Source organism: Oncorhynchus gorbuscha, linkage group LG04 (genome assembly GCF_021184085.1).
Source record: "Oncorhynchus gorbuscha isolate QuinsamMale2020 ecotype Even-year linkage group LG04, OgorEven_v1.0, whole genome shotgun sequence".
Taxonomy (NCBI): domain Eukaryota; kingdom Metazoa; phylum Chordata; class Actinopteri; order Salmoniformes; family Salmonidae; genus Oncorhynchus; species Oncorhynchus gorbuscha.
This window is the reverse complement of record NC_060176.1, coordinates 76,433,974-76,457,731: the sequence shown is the minus strand read 5'-3', so window position 1 is coordinate 76,457,731 and position 23,758 is coordinate 76,433,974. Positions and strand designations below refer to the sequence as shown.

The 23,758-nt window shown below is 43.7% G+C and overlaps 2 protein-coding genes across 13 annotated transcripts in view; both read left to right on the top strand.

Moving 5' to 3' along the window:
- Positions 1-2,977, top strand: part of pdlim5a (PDZ and LIM domain 5a) — a 145,682-nt gene extending 142,705 nt beyond the window's left edge. For all 9 annotated transcript variants that reach the window (XM_046348122.1, XM_046348128.1, XM_046348129.1 and 6 more), the window contains one exon: positions 36-2,977. In XM_046348122.1, the coding sequence (XP_046204078.1) occupies positions 36-128 (93 nt within the window). In that variant the 3' untranslated portion in view covers positions 129-2,977. The remainder of the gene's footprint in view (positions 1-35) is intronic.
- Positions 2,978-3,197: 220 nt separating this feature from the next.
- The window catches only part of bmpr1ba (bone morphogenetic protein receptor, type IBa), a 163,553-nt gene continuing 142,992 nt past the window's right edge, over positions 3,198-23,758 (top strand). For 2 of the 4 annotated variants that reach the window (XM_046348111.1, XM_046348109.1), the window contains exons 1-2: positions 3,198-3,498; positions 23,053-23,118. The gene's annotated coding sequence lies outside the window, so the exon portion shown is untranslated. The remainder of the gene's footprint in view (positions 3,499-23,052; positions 23,119-23,758) is intronic. The other 2 variants (XM_046348112.1, XM_046348110.1) reach the window with 1 other exon arrangement.

Genomic DNA, 23,758 nt, shown 5'->3' with positions numbered 1-23,758 from the left:
CTGTATCTGTATCTGTGTCTATGTCTGTGTTCCAGATCTGCTGCACCACTCTGGAAGGTCAAGCCTTCTTCTCCAAAATGGACAAGCCTCTGTGCAGGAAACATGCACATAGTGTGGTGAAAATCTGAGCAAGGACAGGAGCAGATGGCGAGAGGAGAGCTGGAGGAAGAAGGAGCAGATGGCGAGAGGAGAGCTGGAGGAAGCAGGAGCAGATGGCGAGAGGAGAGCTGGAGGAAGCAGGAGCAGATGGCGAGAGGAGAGCTGGAGGAAGAAGGAGCAGATGGCGAGAGGAGAGCTGGAGGAAGAAGGAGCAGATGGCAAGAGGAGAGCTGGAGGAAGAAGAAGCAGATGGCGAGAAGAGAGCTGGAGGAAGAAGGAGCAGATGGCGAGAGGAGAGCTGGAGGAAGCAGGCTTGGCTAGACGGGGAACTTATGTTATGACTGTTGATGGTATTTGGATTATCCCCTAAACACCTCAGTCAGGGAAAGTCCAGAAGATCAGAGGGATCTCCATGGATACATCCCAAACGGTACCCTATTCCCTAGGTAGTGCACTACTCTTGACCAGAGCATGGTTGTATCCATGGAGATCACTCTGATCTTCTGGACTTTATCTAACTGAAGTGTTTAGCTCTGGTGATAAAGTGTTGTTTCCTGCTTTGTGTCAAGTATGATAGGGAATATGTAGTCATGATAATCATATGTTGGGTGCTTATACTCCTATTTCTATTGTCTATAAATCTATCCATGTATACACCCCCCCCCCTTCTTAGGAGTATTGTGCCATTCTACCATTCTTCTGTATGCTGTAATGAGCAAGATGCCTCTCGTAATGAGACTAGACTAAAACGATACGTTTGTTTTGTTTTGAATGGCCAGAATCAACGATGTGTATATTTTACATGTACATCTCAAAGAATACAGTGTTTTGAAAAGCGGTAGAGGGGATATCGTTAAAGCTAAAACAATGCTCATGCCCATGGTGCATTCAACTGTTAGAATTGGTCCCAGTTGAAAAAATAAATACATGGAATTTTCCTCCCCTCAAAAAAACATCTGCTTTTAGATGTGGTGGTTTGACTGTTTGATATCATTTCTACCAACGTGATAGAATCTACATTCAACTTATTGTATTACCGTTTCCAAAAGCCAAGTTGTTGTTGCTGTACATGAAGGGATTTGAGAAATAATGATTGTAAAAGAAGTATATTTTTGAGGGGCTGTTTATAGTCTGAGTTCCAGTCTGTTTCTGCTATCATGCCAACTCCTTGTAACTCATTGTGATGTCATGTCTCCCTTGACAATATAATTGGCAAGACCAAAAAAACAGGCTAGCTGTTTCATTGCCCTCGGAAAATGCCTACACTGAGAGGATGAGAGAAAACTGAAGAGTGAGGGGACAAATCAAGACATTTTCCTTAGTCTGTTTTCCCCTGAAGTCTCTTGAAGTCTCTTGCAGTGGAGGCTGCTGGGAGGAGGAGGACGGCTCATAATAATGTCTGGAACGGAGTGAATGGAATGGTATCAAACACATGGAAACCATGGAAACCACGTGTTTGATGTTGTTATTACCTTTCCAGCTATTCTGCTCCAGCCATGACCACGAGCCCGTCCTCCCCATTTAAGGTACCACCAACCGCCTGTGGCCTCTTGGTATTAATCTAACTTCACTATCACTCCGTCTCAACAGAATTAATAATTGAATCTTGTTGTTGTTGATATGGATGAACGGTACAGAGGACAAGGAGTAAACCAAGTCACATAAACCAAGTCATTCAATGGTGATAAAAATAAAAATAAATGTTTATTTAGCTCTTGATTTATTATATATCTCCTATTTCACAGTTTGCTATTGTTAAAATGTTAGTCCAAAAGGTTAAAGTAAGGTATTGGTCCATACTGTAATTCTCACATCCTGAAATCCTGTCATTGGTAATGGAGTGTAACAACCCTTCTCTTTTGACCTCAGCGGTCTCAATTAGCATTGGATTGAACTGTATGGCCTGTCATATGGCATATGTCACTGTTACATGAATGACTTAGCACCGCACATCTTCTAACACTGGTTCTCACAGGGTTTAACGTTCACATTAAGTGGCCTGTGTCGTGGATACTGGCAGACACAACCCACTGTAGGCTACTGGAGTCGGCATGTGTTCAAATCCAACCCGCTGCCTTTCTGCCTCGCCATCCGTACTTCATTTCCTGTCTGTTCTTCACTAGTCTATCTCAATCAAATTATTTAAAAAATGAACTAAGGTAAATAAAAACAAGGTAAATAACATTCTAATTAGGTTATTACCCTTTTTGTGAAAATCACATGAGGAGGATTACTGGTCTTCTCTTTGCAAATCCTATTGGTTATCTTAACATATCAATTAAGATATTATATTTGAATTAGATTGATGTGAAAATATTCCTGTAAAAGCATATTTAAAGGTGCAATACGCAATTGCTGGTTGCAAAAATGATAATAGTTCACCTAATTTCTGTTTATGTGACAAAACAAGGTATCATTGTGTAGAGCATCGTTGTACTATCTAAACTGCTGTGAAATATATTTTCCATAACCAAAAAGAGTGTATTTTCTGCTGTTTGAAGCTGGTGTACAGAACTGAAAGTAAAAGAAGCAAAAAACAAACCATAAGAATGGTAAGCATAGAAATAACGCACATAGAAAACATCTAAAGCTTCTTAGATTTGTTTTCAATGAGAATGACAGATCTATAACTCACATGTCTTTGTGAATTTGGTCGGGTTGCTCCAAAAAATGACATAATGCATCTTTAAAAGCATAGTGTAGTGGAATCATCTTCCTGTTCATTGTTTTAACAAGAGTCATGTAATCACCACCATGGCCCTCAATGGGTTGTATTTATCAATGGGTTGTATTTATGTCTTCTGAATAAAGAGAACCACACAATTCAATGCATAATGATGTAATCTAAATGAAAAAATAAACCCCCCCTGAAATTTGACTCAGTCACTTGTATTTTTAAATCTGAGATCCACATTTCATGACTGTTCCACTGGCACACATTGATGATATTAGTTACCTCAATGCCAAGGTAGCGTTGACCCCCAGCAGTTCCATATGTATTTGATCTATTTCAGAGCTACCACTCCTCATTCAACTTGTCAACCAATCAGCAAGGAGAATCAGGTGTGCTAGTTAAAGCTACAACAAAATTGTGAAACGTCTGGGGGTCCCCGAGTAGAGGTTTGAGAACCATTAACAATGCTTAATTTAAAAGCTGTTTTCTTAACTGCAATTCTTCAAGACGTCGGTAGTTGGAGCGAAGGAACGGAGCATTTCTTAAGAAGTGTAACGTTTTTTTGAGAGGCAAGGTAGAGAGGTTGTTGACTCAAAAATGCGAACGTGAGACAACTGCAGAACGGAAAGACGGACGGTCGGGTCCTCTAGTGTTGAGAAGAGTATCATCTGTAGTGGATTCCCGAGGTGCTGACTACAAAAGTGTTCTATCATTCTGAGAGTAAGGTGAGAACAAAAAATGTGGTCTAGAAAGTTGAATTACTTTGTGAGCTGGAGGCTTTTCAATTTCGAACAGTCGAATTGCTGCCTTCATCAGTCTGAAATGTACTGCGATAATCACAGGTAGAACAGCATGTTTATTTAGTCACGGGAGTTGAGTAGTTGGCATTTTACACAATCAAGAAATGTAGCCTACCCTCCCAGTTTGAGACACTTTGTTGCTATAACACTTTTTGATGGCGTTTCAGATATCCAGTAGCTTACAATGACATCTCCAGAGCTCTATATATAATGCAACTAAAATGAGGCTTTTCACACAGCCTGGTCTCATAGACTAAACGTAATATTGTGAACGTAAATCCGGGTTATCAAATTAGTATGGCATGTTGCTTTTCACACAGCCTGGTCTCATAGACTAAACTTAACATTGTGAACGTAAAATTAGTATGGCATGTTGCAATTTGTATGGTTACAGAAGATTATACACTTAATAACTTTTGGATCAGTGTCCTGTCCATGGGACTGTTGCGCTAACGTAGGCTAATGCGATTAGGATGAGGTTGTAAGTAACAACAACATTTCCCAGGACATAGATATATCGGATATTGGCAGAAAGCTTAAATTATTGTTAATCAAACTGCACTGTCCAATTTACAGAGCTATTACAGTGAAAGAATACCATGCTATTGTTTGAGGAGAATGCACAGTTTTGAACATAACATTATTAATAAACAAATTAGGCACATTTGGGCAGTCTTGATACAACATTTTGAACAGAAATACAGATCAGTCTAAAATCGTACACGTGCACTACTGTCATCTAGCGGACAAAATCTAAATTGCACCTAGGCAGGAATAATACATTATGGCCTTTCTCTTGCATTTCAAAGATGTTGGTACAAAAAATACTATATATATATTTTCTCCTTTGTATTATCTTGTACCTGATCTATTGTGTTATATTCTTCTACATTCCTTTCACATTTACACAAACCTCATAGTGTTTCCTTTCAAATGGTACCAAGAATATGCATATCCCTGCTTCAGGGCCTGCGCTACAGGCAGTTAGATTTGGGTATGTCATTTTAGGAGCAAATTGGAAAAAAAGGGTTATATTTTTGTATTTGTTTCATTAATCCATTGTTATTGTTGATAAAGTCCCAAAATGTTTTGCTTGTCAGAAATGATGTTTTCACCATATGATGCAAAAGGTGATTTTTCAGTATTTTAAAAGATACATATCTTAAATTTGATAGCTGACAAGCAAAACATTTTGGGACTATATCAACAACGGACTAATCGTTTTTTGGAGTGGAATTGTCTAACAAAAAGAGGGTGGTTGGTTGGGTGTGTAACACGAGCATGTAGCAACCATAACCTTTTAGCTAACCCTAACCCTTTAACCTAACTCCTAACCTTAACCCCTAGCCTAGCCAAAGTTAGCCAGCTAGCTAACATTAGCATTAGTCACCTTGCCATCTAGCTAACATTAGCGTTGGTCACCTAGCCAACTAGCTAACATTAGCGTTAGTCACCTAGCCATCTAGCTAACATTAGCCAAACAAATTGGATTTCGTAACATATCATATGTGCAAGTTCGTAACATATTGTACATTTTGGAAATTCACAACATGTCAAACGTTTTGCAAATTCGTAACATATTAGAAGGAATGGATGATGGACATCCAGAAATGAATATATACCGTAAGAAACGTAAGGTATACTCAATTGTGTTGTTGGCTTTACATACAGAATAATACAAAATGGTCTGAGACCAGGTTGCAGCACATCTCAGCTAGCACATTTGGTTCCTTGGAAGTTGTTGGAACATATGTGTTTGACAAGTAAAACATTACGTTTTTCAAACATTCTGAGAACAGAAGTGAACATTTTGCCTGTTCTGGGAATGTTTATTTTTATGTTGCAGGGAGGATCTGAGAACGTTTTACTCTGGTTCCTTGAAAGTTTCTCCGGGAGGTTTTATTAACGCTCTGAGAGAGGAAATTATTAGGTTATTTGAAGTTAATTAAATAATACTCTTAGAACATTCTCTAAATCTTGTGGAAGTTTTATAGTTATTGAAAGTTTTTTTTCTTCTATTCAGCGCAACAGGTTGCGTGATAGAAATTAAATGGTAATTTACTTGCATTTTAGTCTAACAGACCCCATTTCAAAGGAAACAAGCACTCATTAAGATCAGGTGTGGCCAATTAGTGGGCACGGTTAACACACCTGAACACACTTAACAAAATGTTTGTTTTACGCTGAGAAAGGCAAGTATATGTTTTTAAATAACGTTATTAGAGCGTTTTCTGAACCTTACTAACACCGTTCAGAAGCATAACAACGCATGCCTTCAGGCCACATCAATGCGCACACATAATCTTTGCGATGTTGTCAGCCAACCTGTCTATAGTGTAACGACCTTGGGTTTATAAGCACGGAAATGCTTTTGCGGCACAGTCGATGGGGCGCCGGACCTCGGGCTCGAAGGTCGAGGGTTCGAGACCTGCTCACTGCTGTTTCGTTACAATATGTAACAGTATAGCTTCCGTCCCTCTCCTCGCCCCGAACCAGAGACCCTCTGCACACATCAACAGTCACACTCGAAGCATCGTTACCCATCGCTCCACAAAAGCCGCGGCCCTTGCAGGGCAAGGGGAACCACTACTTCAAGGTCTGAGCGAGTGACGTCACGGATCGAAACGCTATTAGAGCGCACCACCGCTAACTAGCTAGCCATTTCACATCGGTTACATATACAGTATTTTTTAGAATGTAATCTGAAAGTTACTAAAGTTTTCTTCATGTTCTGAGAACAGAATTAACAGCTTGTTTATATAATTATATATATTTTTTAGAACATTCCTAAAATATTGCCAAGAACTGATATAAAAAATAACCCTACCCGGGAGCCGATGACGTGGATGGCAACCCCCCCGCACCTCTCTGATTCAGAGGGGTTGGGTTAAATGTGGAAGACACATCTCCGTTGAAATCATTCTGACTAGGTATCCCCCTTTCCTACATTCTTAGAACATTGCTTAAGTCACACCATTTTTGAAAACGGTCTCAGAATATAGTAAAAATATAGCATTAAATACAACCACATGGGAACTTGTGTGGAATGTTCTGAGGAAGTACTGAAATTCCCACAGAAGAAAATAGTTTCTTAAAGTTCTCTGAACAATTTGAGAACATGACTTTAAACATAATCATGAGGAAACCTGTAGGAAACATAATGAGGAAGTACTGAAATTCCCACAGAAACCCTTTTTCATTGATGTTTTTGGGAACTATTTGACAACATTGCCAATGTCAAACCATTTGGAAAACGTTCCTAGAACATTACCAAAAATGTAATTAAATGTAACGATGCATGAACTTTTAGGAAACATCCTGTTAAAGTATTGAAATGCCAAGAAATTATATATTGTTTGGTTGTAAAATTCCTTCAATGTGTTGAGAATGTTCCAAATCCAACCTACTATCCTGCAACATTTTGGAAAGGTTCAAGGTCATATTCAAAATAACCATAGGACTACGATACTCAAGGAAAGTGTCAACCTGGATGCTATAAGGCTGCATCTCAAAATATTCCCTATTTATTGAACTACATTAGACCAGGCCCTCTAGGGTCATTTTGACCAGGGCCCTTAGGGTCATTTTGACCAGGCCCTTAGGGTCTTTTTGACCAGGCCCTCTAGGGTCGTTTTGACCAGGCCCTCTAGGGTCGTTTTGACCAGGCCCTCTAGGGTCGTTTTGACCAGGCCCTCTAGGGTCGTTTTGACCAGGACCCTTAGGGTCGTTTTGACCAGGGCCCTCTAGGGTCGTTTTCACCAGGGCCCTCTAGGGTCGTTTTGACATGGGCCCTCTAGGGTCGTTTTGACCTGGGCCCTCTAGGGTCGTTTTGACCTGGGCCCTCTAGGGTCGTTTTGACCAGGGCCCTCTAGGGTCGTTTTGACCAGGGCCCTCTAGGGTCGTTTTGACCAGGGCCCTCTAGGGTCGTTTTGACCAGGGCCTCTAGGGTCGTTTTGACCAGGGCCTCTAGGATCGTTTTGACCAGGGCCTCTAGGGTCGTTTTGACCAGGCCCTCTAGGGTCGTTTTGACCAGGGCCCCTAGGGTCGTTTTGACCAGGCCCTCTAGGGTCGTTTTGACCAGGGCCACTAGGGTCATTTTGACCTGGGCCTCTAGGGTCGTTTTGACCAGGGCCACTAGGGTCGTTTTGACCAGGGCCACTAGGGTCGTTTTGACCAGGGCCACTAGGGTCGTTTTGACCAGGGCCTCTAGGGTCGTTTTGACCAGGGCCTCTAGGGTCGTTTTGACCAGGGCCACTAGGGTCGTTTTGACCAGGGCCTCTAGGGTCGTTTTGACCAGGCCCTCTAGGGTCGTATATGAGCTCTATTTTTGCCTTGTGTTAAGGTGACGCTAGTGTCAAATGCTTTTGAAATTTCGTCATTTAACCTGGGGCACTGGCACTTTCCAGCCCTAACGCCAGGTTCGGCAATTGACCCGTCTTATCTCAGCTCAGATGGGTGGGGTGAAAATATGAGGTATGTCCTTAACATGATTCAAAGTGCTAATTTCAGCCAGCGCTGATAGGGATATTTAAGACCAACCAAAAGCTGGTTTTAGCGGTAACACAGTTCGTTATGACATTAACTTTGACTGCAGAAACGCAGTCTATCCAGCCGTGACGTTTGTGCCCATAGGGACATGGAACAAGAGTAGCCTAATGTGCCTGTGTGCTTCGTATTTAGAAACATAAAAAATGAATGCTTTTTCCCCATTTAGTTTTATTTGACTAAAAACCAAGCATAGTCTACCCCTCCTCTCAATGAAACATTTTTCTTTGTCTGTCCAATGCAATTGCAAGTAGTCAAGACTGTTGGGAAAGAAAAAAAGGGTTGGCTCCTGAGACTGCATGGAAAAAAAATCTTAATCACCAAAATTGTACTAAAATATCAAGTTTGAGAGGAGTAAAACAGTGAGATGACAATCATTGTTTTTTTATCTCTGCATTGTAGGCAGACCCACATTATTTTAGCCATGCTGGTCCTGTTCTGGATGTGCATAACCCCCCCCCCTCCATCATGTAGGTTACGTGTCTATGCCCATCATGAAACCTGTATAAAGGGCTTGTTTTCCATTTCATATGTTCAAACCCCAAGCCCTCCCTTAGGTCTACTGTAACCAATTCTGGTTCAACAGCAATGAATGTCTTTGTTTTTATTTTGGCAGTTTTATGATATCATTACATTTGACATGTATTTATTGTCGTTGTTAAACCCCCCTCCCCCCCCCAAAAAAATGTGCTTGTATTTCATAGAATTTTATTGCAACCAAACTTATTAAAACGATTCACATTTCTGGTTTCATGGTGACAACGTCCGTGGTGCGCTCGCGATGCAATTTGAAAGCTGTGTGAATGTGAACTTATCTGTGAGATGGTTCTGATTATGTTCATTAAACCTAGGCCTATTTGGGAACAGTACAACGGTGAGAGGACATTCCCTCTTTTTAGTTAATACAGGATCTTTGTCCAGTAACTGTGAAAAGTTTGAGATGTGGGTAAAACCCTCCGTCATCTACTCTGTTTGAATATGATATGGCCACGGGGAGAAATTATGGTGTGACAGCCTATTGAAAACAAGGTTTTTATTTTCATTATAATTATTTGTTCTGTTTTCATCAATAAATAATGTAATCATACATAGTAGGCCGAGCCCCTATACCAGTGTGAATGCTATTGCATACATACAATAACATAGAACAATGTGGGCTGCAAATGGGTTCAAGTTAACCTACTTAGCAAAGATAGGTCTACATTTTGTTACTTCATTTCTGTAAGCCATTGAACTAACTATAACAGACTGACATTGGAATTGGAGTTGATTCCAAGGCATTACATAAAAGACCGTAAATACAAAACTTGAAGCAATTGCATATTTCGCCATGAAGCACATTCTGATTGGCCAGTGAGAGGCCAAGCCTCGACACACCAAACATTCTGATTGGCCAGTGAGAGGCCAAGCCTCGACACACCACACAACTCAAAATCAGGCCCCTTTTGACCTAACCACTAGCAAGTGCGATGATTTAATTGTGATAGTGGAAATAGAAACAATATTTCTGTCACACCCCTGAGCCTATAGGACAACCGCCTGCTCTTAGATTGACCATCGTTAGGTTTGGTCAAACAGAGCCCTGTAAGACATATGGTGGTCTGATTTGGGACTTTGCCATAATAGCCTCTATCATTGCACTACTATGTTTAGGAACCGTGGGGTCGGGGAGATGTGGATAGACACAACAGCATTGCTCGTCTCCCTTTGTGTAACACATTGACTATGCAGTTAGTTTAGCGAGATAAAAACAGGGTGAGCTATACACACTGTTATATACACAACTGCTGATGAGGAATGAGATCCCGTTCCCTGATTGCCTCGTATAGCATGTCCATGTAACAAATGGTGCGTAAAAAGACTCATTAACTTGAATCAAGATGGGACTAAAGCCTCTCATTGCCATCATGATGAATATAGTGGTAGCAAGTCTATCGTACGTAGCCTTGCAACAGCCTTGGCTTGGAGCTGATGTCCTGTCTGTGTAGTGTGAGGCAGCTTGATGGACCAGTACACCCCCTGGACAGGGCTCTAGTCTATCTCCTGTCTGTGTAGTGTGAGGCAGCTTGATGTACCAGTACACCCCCTGGACAGGGCTCTAGTCTATCTCCTGTCTGTGTAGTGTGAGGCAGCTTGATGTACCAGTACACCCCCTGGACAGGGCTCTAGTCTATCTCCTGTCTGTGTAGTGTGAGGCAGCTTGATGTACCAGTACACCCCCTGGACAGGGCTCTAGTCTATCTCCTGTCTGTGTAGTGTGAGGCAGCTTGATGTACCAGTACACCCCCTGGACAGGGCTCTAGTCTATCGTACAGCACTGGATATTCCATGCCTCTATGAGTCAAGGCTGGAAGTAATAGTGCCTAATACACTGAAGAAAGGAGAGAAAAGAACTCAAACCAAATAAAGCCCCTTACTGTATAGTCGACCCCCTCCCCTCTCTCTGAGTCTATAACCAGGCCCAGCTGTCTGTCAGTGTGGATTATGACAAGCGTATGTCTGAGGAGTGTTTGACCATATGGCAATATGTGTCCAATTCTTACCTCTTCTCTCTGCGTGAGCTCTATCGCCTTGGGACCAAGCAGGAAAACAGTCAGCAAATATGAACAAGGGAAGTATATGAGCAGATGTGTGTGTGTGTGTGTGTGTGTGTGTGTGTGTGTGTGTGTGTGTGTGTGTGTGTGTGTGTGTGTGTGTGTGTGTGTGTGTGTGTGTGTGTGTGTGTGTGTGTGTGTGTGTGTGTGTGTGTGTGTGTGTGTGTGTGTGTGTGTGTGTGTGTGTGTGTGTGTGTGTGTGTCAGAAATGAGACACTGTGGCATTGTGAGGGTAGTTGTCTACTATTTTAGCTAAGGCGTCTTAGATGAAAGCCAGCTTAATTGGGGAAAAACATTACGGATCCACAAATCAGTTCACTGTTTCAATTGACTGTGTCATTTGGTTTAAGACATGGGAATTGTCCAAAACCCTGAACAGTTCCATGCTGTGTCTGTGGTGTGTTACTATGGATCCCCTGCCATCATCTGATGTCTCAGGAGGCTTTTGTGTGAGTGCTGAATTCAGTTCACATTTTGGTACGGAAGGAAAGCCAGAAGCCAAGAATAGCAGGTTTATTGAAGTAAATCTGAACTGCTATCCTTCTGTTTAAATGACAAAGCAGCAGGCAGGAACACACACCCATCTAGGCTGTCCGTGTGATTTGTACCTGTTTGACTATGGTGTGACTTCAAAAGAGCTCTGTTGCCACAGGGCGAGGTGTAAACGAATGGCCTTTTGACTGTAATTAACTGAGTTCCTGGATTCTACCAGACAATCAAATAACTGTTCATCAACCTGAGAATCAGATAAGGGACATGATCAAGTTCTTAAGTTCATGTCCTACTTTGTAATTTTGAAAGAAGAACGCTTTTTAAAATATTCCTTCCAAGACTGCACAATAATTACAACGTCACTGTAACAAAATCTAACTTTCCACTCATGTGGCATATGGTTTCTCTCCGTAGAGTTTTGAGTTGTATTAGTCCAGGATACACACGGTAGACACACCGTCCAACTAAGTGCTTCTTTACAGGTTCCTTCTCGACAACGCAACAAAAATAAGACAGAATAAAAGAGAAGAATACGAACATGAAGTCAAATGGCTCATTAGAATATAATGAACATTTCAGCATAAGTATAATACAGGAAGAGATATATATTTTTAGAGAGAAAGGATCTTTTAAAGATCTACCCGAACGAGCCATGTAAACATCTTTCAGCACATTCGGGGTCATCAATACCTTTTTTTTTGTGCAGGGCTAGGCAACAGAAGGCTACCACACTAACTTGTATTTCTTTGATGGGGGGTGGGGCCACAATTTGAATTCATCATTGGGGGGGGGGGGGGCAGATTTGTCAATTTAAAAATCAATTTCATGCATTTCTACTCATTTGCCATGGGGCAGAGAGAAAGACGTGTGGTTTTAAAGCCAATTCCATGCATTTTTACTCATTTGCCATGGGGCAGAGAGAAAGATGTGTGGTTTTAAAGCCAATTCCATGCATTTCTACTCATTTGCCATGGGGCAGAGAGAAAGATGTGTGGTTTTAAAGCCAATAACCTGCAATTCTACTCATTTGCCATGGGGTAGAGGGAAAGATGTGTGGTTTTAAAGCCAATAACCTGCAATTCTACTCATTTGCCATAGGGTGGATAGAGGTGTTTGGAGTTTTTAATATATCTGACCGAGAGTGACTAACAAACCCGCTGATGTTACACCCATCTCTATTGATCCACCCTCTGATGTTACACCCATCTCTGTTGATCCACCCTCTGATGTTACACCCATCTCTGTTGATCCACCCTCTGATGTTACACCCATCTCTATTGATCCACCCTCTGATGTTACACCCATCTCTATTGATCCACCCTCTGATGTTACACCCATCTCTATTGATCCACCCTCTGATGTTACACCCATCTCTATTGATCCACCCTCTGATGTTACACCCATCTCTGTTGATCCACCCTCTGATGTTACACCCATCTCTATTGATCCACCCTCTGATGTTACACCCATCTCTGTTGATCCACCCTCTGATGTTACACCCATCTCTGTTGATCCACCCTCTGATGTTACACCCATCTCTATTGATCCACCCTCTGATGTTACACCCATCTCTATTGATCCACCCTCTGATGTTACACCCATCTCTGTTGATCCACCCTCTGATGTTACACCCATCTCTGTTGATCCACCCTCTGATGTTACACCCATCTCTATTGATCCACCCTCTGATGTTACACCCATCTCTATTGATCCACCCTCTGATGTTACACCCATCTCTATTGATCCACCCTCTGATGTTACACCCATCTCTATTGATCCACCCTCTGATGTTACACCCATCTCTATTGATCCACCCTCTGATGTTACACCCATCTCTATTGATCCACCCTCTGATGTTACACCCATCTCTATTGATCCACCCTCTGATGTTACACCCATCTCTATTGATCCACCCTCTGATGTTACACCCATCTCTATTGATCCACCCTCTGATGTTACACCCATCTCTATTGATCCACCCTCTGATGTTACACCCATCTCTATTGATCCACCCTCTGATGTTACACCCATCTCTATTGATCCACCCTCTGATGTTACACCCATCTCTGTTGATCCACCCTCTGATGTTACACCCATCTCTGTTGATCCACCCTCTTCCTTTGCCACGCCCACTTTCAGACACTTTCCGCGTTCACGTGCTAGTCGGGAACTAGGAAACTCTGAAATTTCCGAGTTGCTAACTGATTGTAGTTATACACCTTCCGCGTTCAATGAATCAACATGTCGGACATTTCAGAGTTTCCTAGTTCTGACTAGCATGTGAACGTGGCAACTCCAAGTATGTAGTTACCCATACTTGGACCCTGCAGCCAAACTTCCTTCTCTGTAACGACAGGAAGTAAGCCCAGCCAATAGGGGAAGACATTCTGAGCTCTCTTTAATGAGTAAACTTTGGGGTGGTTCAGCAGGGGACAATGTTGTGGAACTTTCTGATTTTATAAATCTGTTATGTAAAAGAAACATGCCTCCCTAACATGTAGAGTAAAGAATCATGTCGGCATCATTCATTACATTTCTATCTGCAATGTTCCACAACGTTTTCCTACTGAACGTGGCCCTGCAAGGCCAGCACGTTCGGCGACGCGGTTGATGCAGGAGTCTAGCGAGCTACATGTCTCTGGCTGGGTTGCAGTAGAGAGTAGAAGAACCTGTCTGTTCTGCAGAATGCAGTCTAGTTGTTTGATGTCTGAAGCTTGATATTCCCGACAACAAAGATGGGTTTTAAAGCCAATAATTATCTGGATCTACACATGGTTATATTCTAGATCTAATTTCCACAGGCGGCTAATCAAAGATAACCCGATTTAGCATACATTATCCGGGATATGGAGAAGCTGAGGGGAAAAAGGGACTGACTGTCACATCGTGTGTGATCCACAGATGGCTTTCATTTTGTCGCAGTTAGTTTTTTCTTTGGCACTGTAAAGAGGATGAGTTGGACTCTTGACACCTCTTGATTCCCCCTCTAGCGCTTTATCTCTGTACACACACTGGGTAGTACTCCTCAGGGGAGACAACATAGAATTAAACTGAGGTAGAACAATACAACACACTGCCTTTGTGTCTATAATACACTGCTCAAAAAATAAAGGGAACACTTAAACGACACAATGTAACTCCAAGTCAATCACACTTCTGTGAAATCAAACTGGAAATCCACTTAGGAAGCAACACTGATTGACAATAAATTTCACATGCTGTTGTGCAAATGGAATAGACAACGGGTGGAAATTATAGGCATTTAGCAAGACACCCCCAATAAAGGAGTGGTTCTGCAGGTGGGGACCACAGACCACTTCTCAGTTCCTATGCTTCCTGGCTGATGTTTTGGTCACTTTTGAATGCTGGCGGTGCTTTCACTCTAGTGGTAGCATGCGACGGAGTCTACAACCCACATAAGTGGCTCAGGTAGTGCAGCTCATCCAGGATGGTACATCAATGTGAGCTGTGGCAAGAAGGTTTGCTGTGTCTGTCAGCGTAGTGTCCAGAGCATGGAGGCGCTACCAGGAGACAGGCCAGTACATCAGGAGATGTGGAGGAGGCTGTAGGAGGGCAACAACCCAGCAACAGGACCGCTACCTCCGCCTTTGTGCAAGGAGGAGCACTGCCAGAGCCCTGCAAAATGACCTCCAGCAGGCCACAAATGTGCATGTGTCTGTTCAAACGGTCAGAAACAGACTCCATGAGGGTGGTATGAGGGCCTGACGTCCACAGGTGGGAGTTGTGCTTACAGCCCAACACCGTGCAGGACGTTTGGCATTTGCCAGAGAACACCAAGATTGGCATATTCGCCACTGGCGCCCTGTGCTCTTCACAGATGAAAGCAGGTTCACACTGAGCACATCTGACAGTCTGGAGACGCCGTGTAGAACGTTCTGCTGCCTGCAACATCCTCCAGCATGACCGGTTTGGCGGTGGGTCAGTCATGGTGTGGGGTGGCATTTCTTTGGGGGGCCGCGCAGCCCTCCATGTGCTCGCCAGAGGTAGCCTGACTGCCATTAGGTACCGAGATGAGATCCTCAGACCCCTTGTGAGACCATATGCTGGTGCGGTTGGCCCTGGGTTCCTCCTAATGCAAGACTATGCTAGACCTCATGTGGCTGGAGTGTGTCAGCAGTTCCTGCAAGAGGAAGGCATTGATGCTATGGACTGGCCCGCCCGTTCCCCAGACCTGAATCCAATTGAGCACATCTGGGACATCATGTCTCGCTCCATCCACCAACTCCACGTTGCACCACAGACTGTCCAGGAGTTGGCGCATGCTTTAGTCCAGGTCTGGGAGGAGATCCCTCAGGAGACCATCCGCCACCTCATCAGGAGCATGCCCAGGCGTTGTAGGGAGGTCATACAGGCACGTGGAGGCCACACACACTACTGAGCCTCATTTTGACTTGTTTTAAGGACATTACATCAAAGTTGGATCAGCCTGTAGTGTGGTTTTCCACTTTAATTTTGAGTGTGACTCCAAATCCAGACCTCCATGGTTGATACATTTGATTTCCATTGATAATTTTTGTGATTTTGTTGTCGGCACATTCAACTACGTAAAGAAAAAAGTATTTAATAAGAATATTTCATTCATTCAGATCTAGGATGTGTTATTTTAGTGTTCCCTTAATTTTTTTGAGCAGTGTATATAAATGTACAGTACCAGTCAAAAGTTTGGACACACCTACTCATTCAAGGGTTCTTCTTTGTTTCTACTATTTTCTACATTGTAAAATAATAGAAGACATTTAACGTTCTGAAATCATGTAGTAACCAAAAAAGTGTGTGTATATAATATATACAGTTGAAGTGGGAAGTTTACATACCTTAGCCAAATACATTTCAATAAAGTTTTTCACAATTCCTGACATTTAATCCTAGTAAAAATTCCCCGTCTTAGGTCAGTTAGGATCACCACTTTATTTTAAGAATGTGAAATGTCAGAATAATAGTAGAGTGATTTATTTCAGCTTTTACCAGTGGGTCAGAAGTTTACCTGCACTCAATTAGTATTTGGTAGCATTGCCTTTAAATTGTTTAACTTGGGTCAAACGTTTTGGGTAGCCTTCCACAAGCTTCCCACAATAAGTTGGGTGAATTTCAGCCCATTACTCCTGACAGAGCTGGTGTAACTGAGTCAGATTTGTAGGCCTCCTTGCTCGCACATGCTTTTTCAGTTCTGCCCACATATTTTCTATGGGATTGAGGTCAGGGCTTTGTGACGGCCACTCCAATACCTTGACTTTGTTGTCCTTAAGCCATTTTGCCACAACTTTGGAAGTATGCTTGGGGTCATTGTCCGTTTGCGACCAAGCTTTAACTTCCTGACTAATGTCTTGATGTTGCTTCAATATATCCACATAATTTACCTTCCTCATGAAGCCATCTATTTTGTGAAGGGCCACCAGTCCCTCCTGCAGCAAAGCACCCCCACAACATGATGCTGCCACCCCCGTGCTTCACGGCTGGGTTGGTGCTTGCAAGCCTCTCCCTTTTTCTTCCAAACATGACAATGGTCATTATGGCCAAACAGTTCTACTTTTGTTTCATCAGACCAGAGGGCATTTCTCCAAAAACGACAATCTTTGTCCCCATGTGCAGTTGCAAACCGTAGTCTGGCTTTTTTTTATGGTGGTTTTGGAGCAGTGGCTTCTTCCTTGCTGAGCGGCCATTCAGGTTGTGTCGATATAGTACTCGTTTTACTGTGGATATAGATACTTTTGTACCTGTTTCCTCCAGCATCTTCACAAGGTCCTTTGCTGCTATTCTGGGATTGATTTGCACTTTTCGCACGATAGTAAGTTCATCTCTAGGAGGCAGAACGCGTCTCCTTCCTGAGCGGTATGACTGCTGCGTGGTCCCATGGTGTTTATACTTGCTTATTATTGTTTGTATAGATGAACGTGGTACCTTCAGGTATTTGAAAATTGCTCCCATGGATGAACCAGACTTGTGGAGGTCTACACTTTTTTTCTCCAAGGTCTTTGCTGATTTATTTGGATATTCTCATGATTTCAAGCAAAGAGGGACAGTGTTTGAAGGTAGGCCTTGAAATGCATCCACAGGTACACCTCCATTTGACTCAAATTATGTCAATTAGCCTATCAGAAGCTTCTAAAGCCATGACCAAATTTTCTGGAATTTTCCAAGCTGTTTAAAGGCACAGTCAACTTATTGTATGTAAACTTCTGACCCATTGGAATTGTGATACAGTGAATTATAAGTGGAATAATCTGGAATAATTTTTGGAAAAATTACTTGTGTCATGCACAAAACAGATGTCTTAACCAACTTTCCAAAATGATAGTTTGTTAACAAGAAATTGTCGTTGAAAAATGAGTTTCAATGACTCCAACCTAAGTGTATGTAAACTTCCCGACTACAACTGCATACATACATGAGACTCTTCAAAGTAGTCACCCTTTGCCTTCATGACAGCTTTGCACACTCTTGGCATTCTCTCAACCAACTTCATGAGGGAGTCACCTGGAATGCATTTCAATTAACAGGTGTGCCTTGTTAAGTTCATTTGTGGAATTTATTTTCTTAATGCGTTTGAACCAGTCAGTTGTTGTGACATGGTAGGTTGTGGTATACAGAAGAGAGCCCTATTTGTTAAATGACCAAGTCTATTATGGCAAGACAGCTCAAATAAGCAATGAGAAACAACAGTCCATTACTTTAAGACATGAGGGTCAGTCAATACAAGAACTTTGAAAGTGTCTTCAAATGCCGTCACAACAACCATCAAGTGCTATGATGAAACTGGCTCTCATGAGGAACTTCACAGGAAAGGAAGACCCAGAGATACCTCTGCTGCAGAGGAAACGTTCATTAGAGTTTACTGGCTCTCATGAGGAACTCCACAGGAAAGGAAGACCCAGAGTTACATCTGCTGCAGAGGATACGTTCATTAGAGTTCCCAGCCTCACAAATTTCAGCCAAAATAATTACTTCACATAATTCAAGCAACAGACACATCTCAACATCAACTGTTCAGAGGAGACTGCATGAATCAGTACCTTCACGGTCTAATTGCTGCAAAGAAACCACTACTAAAGGACACCAATAATAATAATAATAATAATAAGAGACTTGCTTGGGCCAAGAAACACAAGCAATGGACATTAGACTGTTGGTAATCTGTCCTTTGGTCTGATGAGTTCTTTTGTTGAGATATTTGGTTCCAACCGCTGTGTCTTTGTGAGATTTCAAGCAAAGAGGCACTGTGTTTGATCTCTGCATGTGTGGTTCTCACCGTGATGCACGGAGGAGGTGTGATGGTGCTTTGTTGTTGACACTGACAGGGATTTATTTAGAATTCAAGGCACACTTAACCAGCATGGCAACCACAGTAGTCTGCAGTGATACCATCCCATCTGGTTTGACTTAGTGGGATTGTCATTTGTTTTTCAACAGGACAATGACCCAATACACCTCCAGGCTGTGTAAGGTCTATTTGAATGAAAAGGAGAGTGATGGAGTGCTGTATCAGAGCCTTGCCTCCACAATCATCTGACCTCAGCCCAAATGAGATCATACCGCAGAGTGACGGAAAAGCAGCCAACAAGTGCTCAGCATATATGGGAACTCCTTCAAGACTGTTGGAAAAACATTCCAGTTGAAGCTGGTTGAGAGAATGTCAAGAGTGTGCAAAGCTGTCATTAAGGCAAAGTGTGGCTACTCTGAAGAATATAAAATATATTTAGATTTTTTTGGGGGGTTACTACATGATTCCATATGTGTTATTTTATAGTTTTGATGTCTTCACTTTTATTCTACAATGTAGAAAATAGTAAAAATAAAGAAAAATCCTTCAATGAGTAGGTGTGTCCAAACGTTTGACTGGTGCTGTATATGTATGAAAGGTTACAAAGGAGACTGGCAGCCTGAAGTTTGATCTTGACTTCAGGTCCTTCTGTAGCTCAGTTGGTAGAGCATGGCGCTTGTAACGCCAGGGTAGTGGGTTCGATCCCCGGGACCACCCATACGTAAAATGTATGCACACATGACTGTAAGTCGCTTTGGATAAAAGCGTCTGCTAAATGGCATATATTATTATTATTTATATCATATATTATTACTTCTTTTCTGCTCCTTGTTTCTTGGGTTATCACAAATCTGCCGAAGATGGTCAAGAGGCTAGTGAAGAAGTAGATGTGCTCACATCATTTTTTTGAACATGAATGGAAATGCTGTTGAGGAATTTACAGTATGAGCAGAAAGCTATCGATTCTCGTGTTATAGTCAACATACGCTTACGTGGAAAAATCTTTTGATGTTCGATTGGAATGGCTTTGGTTTTGGATAATATTTGACAATGTCCTTTACTGTACTATAAGCCCATGTGAGACCTAGCTATATGAGTATGGCATTAGGTCACCACTGGTAAGCCTTGTCTGAGCCAGTTCCAGCACTGGAGTTTCAGGTCTAGCACTGTAACAGTTTAGTCTTCTCTCTGCTCCTGTGAAAAGGTTTTTTCTCTGAGGAATTCTATTTTCATTCAAATATCCCTTCTTTTGCTCCTCAACTGCACATGAATCTTAACTATTTTAGCACTGTGTTAGCAAATAGAGGATGATATTATCTACACCTGATAGCTCCGGTTAGATAGTTATCTAGCAGGAAATTGGGCAATTTGGGCCCAGCTGCTGGAGGTGAGTGATGAGGTGGGACTGACCGAGTGAGGTGGGCCCACAGCGGGTTGAGCCCAGGGGGAGAAGGGAATGCAGGGAGCTCCTGCCATTTCCTCTAGTCTGGTCCCACACACCCATTTAACTGATTCTGTCTGTCTCACCGGTTCAGATGGGACTAACACCAGGGATGACTTTTAACCTACTTACCACACATGATTCAGTCCTGGGCGGAGTGGGCACCCATCAGTAACTTTTCAGAGTTCCCTCTCTTGTTCACACTAGTTCCACCATCTATTCTCTCTCTGCTCTCACATATGAATATCCTTTTCTTACTGTCACACACTGTGATCGACTATGTAAAGGTCCTCTAGCACGGTCAGCCCACAGGACTAGCTCCTCTCGGTCGGTCAGCCCACAGGACGGTCGGTCAGCCCACAGGACGGTCGGTCTGCCCACAGGACTAGCTCCTCTGTCAGTCAGCCCACAGGACTAGCTCCTCTCGGTCGGTCTGCCCACAGGACTAGCTCCTCTCGGTCGGTCTGCCCACAGGACTAGCTCCTCTCGGTCGGTCTGCCCACAGGACTAGCTCCTCTCGGTCGGTCTGCCCACAGGACTAGCTCCTCTCGGTCGGTCTGCCCACAGGACTAGCACCTATCGGTCTGTCTGCCCACAGGACTAGCTCCTCTCGGTCTGTCTGCCCACAGGACTAGCTCCTCTCAGTCTGTCTGCCCACAAGACTAGCTCCTCTCGGTCGGTCTGCCCATCATCACTAGGTGTCCCCCCCCCAAATGACACCCTATTTCCTACATGGTGCACTACTTTTGACCACATGCCTATGGGCAAATAGGGTGCCATTTGGGACACGGCCTAGATCATCTACAGTATGTGGTTAGGACAGGCCCATGATGCCTCACCAAGGTAATCGCTAAAAGATGAATCACTGAAAGATAATCACTGAGGCCAAAATTCCTTTAGGAAGAGGAGCAATAAGCCGGTCATCTTGTTCCACTTTAGAATAATTTCACCCTTTTCCTACCTCACTGACACTCGACTCTTTTGTCTTGGGTACCATTTCTTCCTTGATAATGTCACAACTATTAATCTCCCACAATTTGCCCAAATGTGCTTCAGTCTCAGCGGTTAAGGAGGGAGAGAGAAAAGAGGGAGAGCGAGGATAAATGATTTCAAGCTGTTGCCCTGGTGAGTGATTTGCCCGGAAGGGCTTTAGCATACTGAGAGATGGAAAGCATTGGCTTCCTGTTATTAGAGGAATACATGGGGAATGAGAGAGAGAGAAAGAGATAGAGGGAGAGAGAGGGGCAAACGTCTTAAGCAGATGGTATTGATGATGAATGAATACTTCTCCCTGACATGAAGGAATGCCATTTGCAGCCCAGACAGGGAAGGACAGAGTTGAAAGAGGTAAGGCTACAATGTGACAGTTCAAAGTTTGCGGTGTTCATGAAAAGTTCCCAACACCTTTTCATAGAAGGTTCATGTTGAGACTAGGCTCCTCCTCTTAGGCAGGCAGCTCTCCCTTTGGCCCCCATTCAGTCCCAGGGGCAGAGCTCTGCTACTACAGTCCTGCAGGCAGGCAGGAGAGGAATGACAAATGGGCTCCCCCCGTCTTCGCTCATGAGTTGTGCAGATGTGTGTGTGTGTGTGTGTGTGTGTGTGTGTGTGTGTGTGTGTGAAAGAGAGAGGAACTGTGTGTGTAAGAGCTTGACGTGTGACCGCCTGTGTGTGTAGGGTTTTCAAGCTACACAGGCAACACCACCCGTTGTTAATAATCAAACTGCCCTTTTCTCTCTCTCCCTCTCTCCCTCTCTTCTCTCTCTCCCTCTCTCCCTCTCTTCTCTCTCTCCCTCTCTCCCTCTCTTCTCTCTCTCTCTCTCTCTCTCTCTCTCTCTCTCTCCCTCTCTCCCTCTCTCTCTCTCTCTCCCTCTCTCCCTCTCTCCCTCTCTCTCTCCCTCTCTCCCTCTCTCTCTCTCTCTCTCTCTCTCTCTCTCTCTCTCTCTCTCTCTCCCTCTCTCTCTCTTCTCTCTCTCCCTCTCTCGCTCTCTCCCTCTCTCTCTCTCTCCTCTCCGCTCTCTCTCCCTCCCTCTCTCTCTCTCCCTCCTCTCTCTCTCTCTCCCTCCTCTCTCTCTCTCTCTCTCCCTCTCTCTCTCTCCGCCTCTCTTCTCTCCCCTCTCTCTCTCTCTCTCTCTCTCTCTCTTCTCTCTCCCTCTCTCTCTCTCTCCTCTCTCTCTCTCTCTCTCTCTTCTCTCCCCTCTCTCTCCTCTCCCTCTCTCTTCCTCCGCTCTCTCCCTCCGTGCTCTCTCTCTCCCTCCGTGCTCTCTCTCTCCCTCCGCGCTCTCTCCCTCCGCTCTCTCTCCCTCCGCTCTCTCTCCCTCCGCTCTCTCTCCCTCCGCTCTCTCTCCCTCCGCTCTCTCTCCCTCCGCTCTCTCTCCCTCCGCTCTCTCTCCCTCCGCTCTCTCTCCCTCCGCTCTCTCTCCCTCCGCGCTCTCTCTCCTCTCTCTTCTTGCTCTCTTTTCTCTCTGCTCTCTTTTCTCTCTGCTCTCTTTTCTCTCTGCTCTCTTTTCTCTCTGCTCTCTTTTCTCTCTGCTCTCTTTTCTCTCTGCTCTCTTTTCTCTCTGCTCTCTTTTCTCTCTGCTCTCTTTTCTCTCTGCTCTCTTTTCTCTCTGCTCTCTTTTCTCTCTGCTCTCTTTTCTCTCTGCTCTCTTTTCTCTCTGCTCTCTTTTCTCTCTGCTCTCTTCTCTCTCCCCTCTCTCTCTGCTCTCTCCTCTCGCTCGCTTTCTCTCGCTCGCTTTCTTTCTCTCTCTCGCTCGCTTTCTCTCTCTCGCTCGCTTTCTCTCTCTCGCTCGCTTTCTCTCTCTCGCTTTCTCTCTCTCTCGCTCGCTCTCGCTCTCTCTCTCGCTCGCTCGCTCTCTCTCTCGCTCTCTCTCTCTCTTCTCGCTCGCTCTCTCTCTCTCTTCTCTCTCGCTCGCTCTCTCTCTTCTCGCTCGCTCTCTCTCTTTCTTCTCGCTCGCTCGCTCTCTCTCTTCTCGCTCGCTCTCTCTCTTCTCGCTCTCTCTCTTCTCGCTCGCTCTCTTCTCTCTCTCCCTGCTCTCACTCTCCCCCGCTCCCTCTCTCTCCCCGCTCTTCTCTCCTCTTCCTTCCTCCTTTCTTTCACATACTCACTCGACTGCCATCTCTCTCCCCAGGGCTCCCCATGCGCTTTACTCCTGACAGATGGGATGAAAGATGAATCAACATTCCTATTTTGAACAGTAAGTCTGATTGATCAGCAATACAGTATATTCAGGATCCTTTTCACATAGCAACTGAACTCTCCCTAATTGAGAGAACCTCAAAGTTCTAATGAGCCAATATGATAACTAATGATTTACTGTCGTTGATTCAAAGAAACTCGATCAATTAAATATTGTTGTTATTTTCTGTGAAGACAGGAGTGCATGGTAGTTGGTCCATGACAATTATGTCATTGTGAGAAATGGAATATTACTGTATCCGGTTTCTCTATTTGTTCCCTTACCTGTCCACTGAATTTATTGTTATCCCGCTTACTTATCAAATTTCCCTGTGTATCTGGGGGTCTGTCATTTTGTTTATCGTGTTCCAGTCCTGTAATTGTTTGCTTATTGAGTCTTCAATAGAATGATTCAATAGAATGATTCAATAGAACAGAATAGAATGAAATATCTCTCCACACTGTACAGTAATTGGCATCACACACACACACACACACACACAATCTTGTTCTCCCTCCTCTTCTCTGTTTGTTGTCTGGTGGGGTGTTGTCTCCTTTCCCCAGACCAGGTCTGGTTCATGTTGAGAGCTTCGTACCCTCAGTCTGACAGCTGACTTCCCAGCAGGTCACTCCCTGACTGGCCTCCCAGCACATTGATG